Consider the following 10,271-nt stretch of genomic DNA (forward strand, 5'->3'; position numbering starts at 1 on the left):
AGCACACAGCGGTAAGCAAGGCAGGAACAAGCATATGCAATAGTCCGACACTCGCAGACGGTGACAGGAGTCCTTAAATAGTGAGCGCTCCTAATGCGCCACAGGTGTGCGGCCACGGCCCCGCCCATCCAGCTGAATCAGATGCTGGAAAGAAAAAACAACTGAGAAGGCATACAGATATGACAGAAGCAACTTTTTTGGGGGATTGAATAATAAAGACACAAATCTACCTCCATATGGCTCCGCCCAGGGGATTCAATTTTGACTGGGGTAACTATATTGACACGACACCAGCGGGAGTACCCTATTCAATGGATGACGATCTTGGCGAAAAAGTGTAGCTGTCCTAAGCTGCCTGATTTAGAATTCCCCTCAAGATTGATGAGAAACAAAAAACGCTCATTGTCAACTTATTATAAATATTCATGTAAGTTAGTTTTATTGCTAACACTGCATTTCGAGGTCATCAATATGTTGTTGCCCCACCCCCCACCCCCGCCCCAAAAATCAAACTCCCCCTATGCTTAGAAATTAGAGTTGAAGTGGAGGATTGTGCAAGGGAATGCTTGATCCTTGACATGGAGGTTAAGTATGAGTCCTTGTGAAGTTTTGACCGTTTGACCCGCAACTATTCCAGTCTCAAGCCATAAAACTTGACTCCAGATGGAGTATTGAACGACTGACTCATCTCTGTGTGTTACTGTTTACATGTGCATTCATGGTAACTGGTCACAATAACAACAACAACACTGCTTTCAACCGTTTGGTGTCATCAAATTGTAGAAAGCCTGTGAGAAACTTTTTTTTTTTTTGGAAATACTGGCATGAATCGCTGTATAAATAACTAAGGGTGGATTTCAAAAACGGAGTAAATGTGGATTTGCAATTGCTAAAACATGATTTCTCTGTCTTCCGTATTCGAAGCTCACACTCTTTTAGCCCCTTTAACCTAGGGTGACCATATTTTTATTTCCAAAAAAGAGGACACTTGGCCCGGCGTTGAGATACTTGAATTTTATTCGAAGTCACTCAAAGACGCCAATATCACCTTAATATATTTAAAGTGTGCCTCCTCCGTCTGGATAGAAAAATTCAGTTTTATTAAAAAAAACAACAACAACAACAACAACAAAAAAACATAGGCCTAATGCCATATTGTATATATTATATACTATATGGAAATATTTTTTACTCAACTGGTTACTCAACAGGCTTGATTCTTCCTAAAAAAAAAAAAAAAAAAAAAAAAAAAAAATCAAAAAAAATCAAACAATTAAAAAATAAAAAAATTTTCTCACTATAAGCCGCACTGGACTATAAGCTGCAGCTGTCCTCACTGTATCATGGGATATTTACACCAAAAGATATTAACCGGTAAAACCTTATTTGACAGCGGCCTCATACGACCGACTGTCATAAGACCAAATGAACCATCATTAAAGTTTGAACCAATTATTGCAAAGCTTTATTTTTTCAAGAAGCTTCATTTGGCCATCACTGCTCCCTTGGGGGAGACAGTCAACCTCTGCTGCCACCTGCTGTTGACTGTTGTCATCCAACATGCCTTTTAGCATGCATTGCAGCACTACAGATGTAAATAACAATCAAAAATCATGTTCTGTGCTCAATATTTCTTCAGTTACTGTTCCAATTGTTTCATCAATTGCTAGTTATGGTATTTGCTAACACTTTATTTGACAGTGGTGCCATAAGACTGTCATTACACAAACATAATTATGACATGTCTCTGTCCTGAGCATTCATGAATGCTTATAACAGATGTCATTAAGTGTTATCCGGCAAATGATCTCACTTTTGAATGGATGCAAAAGATCCAAGATGGACAAAAATTGAGTTAGTGACATAATTTGCCAAATGACACTTAATGACATAAGCATTCAGTAATGTCCATGATAGTGTCATGTCATAATTTTGATGATCTTATGACAGTCTTATGACACCGCTGTCAAATAAAGTGTTACCTAAAAAAATCAACAAATAAGCCGCACTGGACTATAAGCCACAGGAATCAAAATGAAGGAAAAAAGTAGCGGCTTATAGTCCGAAAATTACGGTAATAAGAGGACTTGTCCGGGCAAAAGAGGACATTTGGTCACCCTACTTTAACCCCTTTAAATCCTTGTTGATCAACAGTTCAGAAATCAGAGTTCGAGTCTCAATAAAGTCCTTGAAGCTCAAGGTTTAAAAGATTTCAATGACTGTTTTCACATTAGCCGAGGCCCACTTTATATTGGTCATCAAATTCATATCGACATTCGCATGTGTCCGAGCCTGTTGTGTTTGTGTGCAGTTACATAATACCCATCCAGTTTGGAAGGGACTTCTAATGCGGAAAGTGTCTGACAATCCATTGGGGATCGGGGATTTTCAGTCTGTCGCTGGTCGGTGTCTGGTGTCAACGCACACCGATTGTCAAGTGACAACACATGTCCGAAATAGCAACGGTGCATCCATAAAGGCGCAGGCGGCGGTGTGACTTCAGCCCAGATACGCTCGGACAGGAACAAGGAAAAGACAACTGCTTTCAAGTCGGTCAGTCGGTCTTTGGGAAATTCAGAAAGAAGATGCCTGTGTGTACCATCGTGGAGAAGTGTAACGGCCATGTGTCGGGAGCCCAGCTGTCTTGTAGTGTCAGGGAAGAGAACAAAGCGCAGAGGGAGAGCTACTGTGCCGACTGGACAAGCGTCAGCCTCAAGACTCAACCCGAAGAACGGTAAGAGCTTTTACGAAACATGATAAGTTAATATGAAACAGTGTCACCACTAATTATAATGTCAGTAGCCTTTGTATAAACATAATAGCCTGAAAACATAAGTATTTCCCCAATTGCTAAATAAATGGAATGGTCATGACCAGTGTTGTTAATCTTACTGAAAAAAATTAATTATAGTTACAAATTACTTCTCCCAAAAAGTAATTGCGTTAGTAACTCAATTACCTGAATGTTAGAGTAATTAGTTACTTGGCGGAATAATTGGTGATAATTACTTCTTTTTTTTTTTTCCTCAAAAAAAAAAAAAAAAAAAAAACATTGGCCACACTATGTGAAGTTTTTTGTGAAGGTTTTTGGTACAATTGGCCCGAGCCCAATTCTTTACCCTAATTTACCCTTTACCCTGAATCAACTGTTAAAAGTTGTTAAAATTGCTCCCATTATTGCATTAGTTCCCTTCTCTCTACTTTCGACATATGAAAATTTTAAAACTGTTTCATCATTTAAAGATAGATTCAAGTCAAGGTTTTGCGGATTTAGAAGTATTTTTGATAAAAATTTACTTAGGTTCGCTAGGAAGGTTCTCTACAACAGAGCCGTCCTAAAAAGTCTACTGCTTTAAGATGGCGGCTGTCAACTAACTCATTTAGTGCCATGTCTGTCATAATGCATCTTGTTATATCTATGTACAGTACATGTGATATCTACCATGTCTACCATATCTACCATAATATGCGGGCGTAGTTTGTAATAGCTATCGGCTACAACATGTATTATTGTAGCTACCTAGCATCGCGTTTGCTCGGCGTCACAACTTTCTTGCCTCCTCCCTACTCCTGCTCTGCTCTGTCGTCTCGGTGAGTCCGTCTCCCTCAGACTTTTTGACCAATATAGTAACGCATAGTAACGCATGCCTTTCCATCCTCAGTAACGGTAACGGCGTTGCCAAGATGAGAAAAGTAATTAATTAGATTACCCACTACTGAAAAAAATAACGCCGTTAGTAACGCCGTTATATTGTAACGCTGTTGTCACAGATTACTTGAAAAAGTAATTTAATTACTGATTACGCCTCAAAAAAGTAATGTTACTTTACTGATTACTTCATTATCAAAGTAACTAAGTTACTTTAAAAGTAATCTATCAGTTACTTTTTACCCATTTTTTCTCCCTTTGCCGCCTCAACATAAGAATGACAACAGAAAAATGTCATCACATGTAATTGACTTTCCGATGATTGAATTTAAAGGGGAATATCAGAATTTCGTGCTAGCTTAGCCACTCCGGAGCCCTGAAACTAACAAATATCTGACAAACTGCTTGGAATTTGTTGAAATCAACTCCGCCGACCAATTAAACCCCGCTAACTCTAAGATTAAACCTAATGTTAAAACTTCTGAATTTCGGGTTATGGTTAACATCATATCAGTGCCAATGTAACAAAATGCAAACTGACGGCACAATAATCAACAACACACAAGTGGATTGTACAGTGCAATAAACACAAAGGTGGTGGCGGGCGCGGATGCGCGTGCAGCCGTGCACATTAACAAACGGGTGTTGTGCCAAAAAATGTCCCCCCCCACGTGAAATGTCCCCCCTGACGGGAGCGCTTATTAATGAGGCTTTATTGAGGTGAAAACGTCAAATGTTTTCATGGACGCATTACAGTAATGGATTTTCGACTGTAAAATCAGTTTTAAATAAATAAATTACACAAAATACTAGTAATGTATTTTGGTAACAAATCGTGGATTGGGCCACATAACCATCTTCGAACAGAAATGTATTAGTACACAGGTTTTTCACGACCATATCCCGATGACAATCACACAGGTATGAAATTTATTAGTTCAAGCAGAGCAAAATAATATTCACAGTACAAGATTCATTAGTTCAAGCAGAGTAAAATACATAATCACAATACAATATTTATTAGTTCAAGCAGAGTAAAATAATACATATTCAGGGTAAAAGAAAGTCGTTTCCGTGTCCATCGATTGGTAAGTAAAAGCTGGTTGTACGAGTTACGTGTGGGCGCTTCCGTCAGGGGGACATTTCACGCGGGGCGGCTATTTTTCGACACAACACCTGAAGTACTGCTCTCAACACACACATGGTCAATTTGGCCACAAAACGTGGCGGCAACTTAGCACTTTACACTCAATCGGACTTACAACACATCCCACAGATGCTAAACGAACACATCACCTCACGGCATAAATGTGCAACACGCATATGATGTAAACAAAGCTTGCCAACTTGGAGCGATGACTGCCCGTCGTTGCTACGGCAAAGCTACGAAACGGCCCCGCATGTAGGGGGTCCAACCTTTTGCGGATACCCTCCAGAATGAAGGAAAAATACTCGCCTTCATTCATGGATGTCCACAGATCAACGTTCCCTCGCAACGTCTCAAAATTTGGCGCTAATGTCCACCCGCCTTAGTCCCACAACACGTGACGCGAGACCAAAACAGGAAATAGCTAAGACGTTGTCATGGAAACACGTACCGGGAAACTTTTATTTTCGCATTTTCCATTCAAAATGCTCTTCGTACATGACTACAATATTCTTCATTCTACATACGTTATAAGGCAATGAAAAAATAGTAACGCAGAGACACTAACGAAACTAACTTTAATCAGATTACTGGTGTAGAAAAATGAACGTGTTAGATTACTCGTTACTGAAAAAAAGTAATCAGATTACAGTAACGAGTTACTAACTAACGCGTTACTGACAACACTGATCATGACTAGGGTTGGGCATCGAGAATCGAGCATCGATGGGTGGGAACCAATTCTAACACTCCGATGCTCCCGAATCGTTTGAATTTTTAAATTTCGATTCCTTGTTTCGATGCCCTGACCGCCGAGCGGAAAAAATTGCTCGAGTTCAAAGACTGATATTTATATAAAAGTTAAAATTAGCCCTGTAAGAAGTTCATTTAATGAAAAAAATCGTCCAGAAGTTAAGACTTTAATATAAATTATGCAATTTTTTTACCCTGCATTTTTTGGACCCTGCCTCTTGAAAGAATCGGAATCGAGAATCGTTCTGAACCGGATTCGAAACGTGGAGTCAGAACCCGAATCACTAAATTTCAAAGGATGCCCAACCCTAGTCATGACAAATAACAGTCTTGTGCTAAATGAAGTATGAATTTATTCAGTACGACAGGGCTAAATAGCTGCATAATGGTCAAAACCGCCGAGTTCTTAAACCTCCCGAGCGGTATTTTATGCCACCGGAGTTACTCCGGCTTTTGTCATTTCCCTGCCCCGGCTTCGGAGACAGAGGAAAGAGCGTAAACAAAACAGGAGGCGTGAAAGCTAGGCGACATGCTAACCCGAACCGAGCAGCTTTTCAAGTCTCTTCCTCGCCTTTCGAAAAAAAAAAAAAAAACACAAAACTACCCCGACTCATGTCACACATGTTGGCGGGGTTGATCGTCTTCACCGATCGGCCGGCCCCCAGCGGCGAGCAAGTTTCGGCTAATCGTTCTGCTACGTCCCCGGCGACGAATGCTGCCTGCCTGCTGGGGAATTGAATGCCGAAAATAGCACAGTCTTGGTGGATAAACCGGCCAACGTCATAGCGCGTGGCTGCCCGAGCCCAAGCAGAGTATAGCGCTCAATAGGCGGGCACACAAAGAGGACCGAGGGGGCTGTAGCAACAAAAGCCTGCAGCACATTGGGCTGGCGTGACGCAAAAAAATAAATGAATTAATCCACAAAATCAGCTGAATCTGCATTCCTTCTGCATACGGTACTGTATTGTGAAGATGGTTAGTCCGCTGACGTCACATTCGCCTTCTTCCTCAATCCGAGATCGTAGCCAGAAGTCTATCATTTTCGTAGCGCAGGATTCAAAAATTTGAATATATCAATCGCTTTCACACACATCCAAGCGGTCCATTTCATTCAGGAGTATAAAATACCGCGTGTAATATGAAATACAGTTGTATGAAAAAGTATCTGAACCTTTTGAAATTTCTCACATTTCTTCATAAAATCACCATCAAATGTAATTTGATCTTTGTCAAAATAACACTGATGAAAATAATGTTTTAACTAAAACCACCCAAACATTTATAGGTTTTCATATTTTAATGAGGATAGCATGTAAAGAATGACAGAAAGAAGAAAAATAAGGAAGTGAACCCTCTGCCTAAGGAGACTTAATGATTAATTTCAACCAATTTTTACCAAACATTTCAAGTTAGGTGTGTGCCCAATCACTGATGAGTGGTTTAAAGCTGCCCTGCCCAATATAAACACACACCTGTAAGAATTGTCTTGATGAAAAACATTGTCTGATGTGCGTCATGGCTCGGTCAAAAGAGCTGTCTGAAGACCTTTTTAAGATTAAGGATTGTTGATTTGTATAAAGCTGCGAAAGGATAGAAAACCATCTCTAAAAGTCTGGATATGGAGAGTGTCTGGTAAAGACTTACAGAAATCACTGGCACAGTCCAAAATCTCAGTACACACATCAACTATATGTAAAACTATGGCCAAGATTGGTGTTCATAGGAAGACTCAACGGAGGACGCCACTGCTGTCTAAAAAAACATTGTAGCCGTTTAATGTTCGCAGAAAGGCACTTGAACACTCCACAGAAGTTTTGGCAACATATTTTGAGGACTGATGAAACCAAAGTTGAATTGATTGGGAGTAACAGACAACATGTGTGGAGGAAAAATGTAACAGCTCACCAAGATAAACACCTCATCCCCTCCGTGGTGGAGGGAGCATCATAATTTGGGGCTGTTTTGCTACCTTAGGGCCTGGACAACTTGCATTCATGGAATAATGAATCCAAAAGTTTATCAGGATGTTTTGCGGGAAAACCTGAGGCCATCTGTCAGACAGTTGAAGCTAAGAACAGGATGGATGCTGCAACAAGACAATGATCCAAAACACAGAAGTAAATCAACTTCAAAATGATTTCAGAAGAACAAAATACACATTCTGGAGTGGCCAATTCAAAGTCCAGACTTGAACCCCATTGAGATGATGTGGCATGACCTAAAGACAACGACTCATGCCAGACATCCCAGAAATCTGACTGAACTACAGCAGTTTTGTAGAGATGAATGGGCCAAGATTAGTCCTGATCAATATGCCACCTACCTGCAGCTACAGGAAGCCTCTGGCTGAAGTTATTGCTGCTAAAGGGGGCGGGGGTTAACAAAATATTAAATGTGATGGTTCACGTACTTATTTTTCCCCGTTATTTCATATTATCCTCATTAAAATATGAAAACTTATAAATGTTTGGGTGGTTTAGTTAGACAGTTTTTTCATCTGTGTGATTTTTACAAAGATCAGATCACATTTGGTGGTGATTTTACGCAGATATGTGAGAAATTCCAAAAGGTTCAGATACTTTTTCATACCACTGTAAAAATGCTTAAGTATAGTATTTTTCATATTTATTTTTTAAAATGGTGATCTGTATTTAAAAAAACAACAACAAAAAACATGACGTTACAGTGAAAAACAGATGCATTTCGTGTTCAGCCAGTGTTGCTTTTTCCAGCCCTATTTTTGACGATAATACGTATTAGTCATGCTTTAGTCATCTCAAAATGTTTTTCTTCGTCTAATTTTTCTTGCAGAAAACACAAGACTAATTTCATCCAGTTTTAGTTGACGCTTACTAAAAATATTTTCTATTATTTGTAAAATAAGAAGACGCTCGCCGTTAGCATTAATCTAATGCTAACACAAATGCTATGCTAACGCTACGAGTTACATTTAGTGTGTGATGATCACTCAGCACAGGCCTTTAAAGGCTAAGGCAACGTTCCATATTCTCTCTGGCCAAGATAAGACAACAAATCTTACCGTGTATGCAAGCCTTGAGAGGAGGGGACAGGGGTGAGGTGGTGCAGCATGACAAATGAGTGACACAACCAGAAACTGCTAGAGGCCAACTACACATAAAATGTCACACATTGTGAACATGAGACGGAAACTTATTATACATTTTCATCCCGTTATGTTTTAGTCTCCCAAAACACGTTTTTAGCTCGTTATCGTCTCGTCATCGTCATGGAAAAAAAGAGTTTGTTGATGAAATATATTATCGTCATCGCTGACGAAAGCAACACTAGGTTCAGCAACCTAAGATTAGTTGGGAAAAGTTGTCACTGAAATTGTGTTAACTACAGATTTATTATATTTGAGGGTTAGGGTTGGGTTGGGCTAAATTTCCAAGCTTTTTTTGTCAAAGTTTGACGATTCCTTTGAGCATTAACCTGTTTATTACATTTTTTTCACCGATCCCCGCAGAAAGTCAATGAACATGAAGGACACCTCGCGCAAGGAGACCCTGAGCCGGCAGTGGAGGGCCTCCCCTCTCACCCAGTCCTGCCCGTCCGGCGTCGTCCGCGTGGGCACGGTGGAGCGCGGCGTGAGGGAGCACCAGCTTCTGCCCAAGCGAAACACCCTCCCCCTGCCCATCTTCACCCCCGCCGAGCTGGGCGTCCGGCTAGGCCGCGGCGCCCCGCACGCCCCCGAGGACCTGCGGCCCGGCCCGGCGACGCACGGCATCTGCCCCTCTAAGAGGAGCGTCGTTGAGATCACGCGGGACCTGCCGCCCGTCAAGCCCACTCTCATGGAGTTCTCCAAGGCGCCCAAAGCCCTGGGCCGCTCCATGTCCCAGGAGGCCCAAAGAGGGTGAAACAATGGGGCCAATGATGGACGTGCATGCACTTGTGATATTCCTCAACCCTGTGTTTTTCAGATTTGTAGCACTGGCTGTTGTAAGCCAGCACAGCAAACAAACACCTCAAGTAGACATGACAGTCTTTTTACCTTGAGAGTAAAAATAAGCATCGACTGCACTTTAGTGATAGGTGCAATGATACAACAAGGGGCAAAAAGCATCGAAAGTCATGATGGAAGTGGAGAGGCATTCGCATGTTCCTCCTCTCACTATATGTGGCTGGCCCAGGGAACTGCGCAAAGAATTCATTTAGAAGCTAATTGGTTTGGCTCTAATTATACGGTTGTGCTCTTTCAGGGATGGAAAAGCTTTGAAAGTTGGTTTGAAAGTGCTTCTGAAAACGTCAGGGCTTGACATAGTGTACATAGTAGTTGCGTATATCCTTAACACGAATGGATGTTCTTTAAGTTTTGTCTGAATTTTTGTTTTTAATAATAAAATCAGAGCTGCTATTTACCCTCTCTCAGGTCACCTTTGTTATGAACGGCAAGCCGTTGATGTGGATCCCAAACACAAACCAGGAATAGTGAATGTCTGTATTTGATAAGTACAGCAAAGGAAGCATGCCAAAAAACGAGTATAACAAAGTACAAGTAGGAGAGCACACCAGAACAGGGGTGCTGCCAGGGGATTTTGGGCCCCATGAAAAGATATCACTTTGGGCCCCACCACCAGTGCCGGGACACACACACATTTAGAGTATCAACTACGTAATTTCCTGCATTCTGATGAATCTTTACACACTAATATGTGCATTTTCTGCATTAATTTAAGATGAAAATATATTTATGTAAACATA

General features: G+C 40.9%; 1 protein-coding gene across 1 annotated transcript; it reads left to right on the forward strand.

Moving 5' to 3' along the window:
- Nucleotides 1–2,480: 2,480 nt before the first annotated feature.
- tcap (titin-cap (telethonin)) lies at nucleotides 2,481–9,924 on the forward strand. The gene is made up of 2 exons (XM_057817145.1): nucleotides 2,481–2,734; nucleotides 9,037–9,924. Exons 1-2 carry the CDS (start codon nucleotides 2,586–2,588, stop codon nucleotides 9,425–9,427), a joined length of 540 nt encoding a protein of 179 aa, XP_057673128.1. The 5' UTR covers nucleotides 2,481–2,585; the 3' UTR covers nucleotides 9,428–9,924.
- The last annotated feature ends 347 nt before the right edge of the window (nucleotides 9,925–10,271 follow it).

Source organism: Corythoichthys intestinalis, chromosome 16 (genome assembly GCF_030265065.1).
Source record: "Corythoichthys intestinalis isolate RoL2023-P3 chromosome 16, ASM3026506v1, whole genome shotgun sequence".
Classification (NCBI taxonomy): Eukaryota; Metazoa; Chordata; class Actinopteri; order Syngnathiformes; family Syngnathidae; genus Corythoichthys; species Corythoichthys intestinalis.

Bases quoted from the DNA above. Each gene is read 5' to 3' on its own strand.
- tcap (XM_057817145.1), top strand. From the start codon at position 2,586: ATGCCTGTGTGTACCATCGTGGAGAAGTGTAACGGCCATGTGTCGGGA. The intron at 2,735-9,036 runs GTAAGAGCTTTT...CGATCCCCGCAG, and splicing joins AAGACTCAACCCGAAGAACG to AAAGTCAATGAACATGAAGG.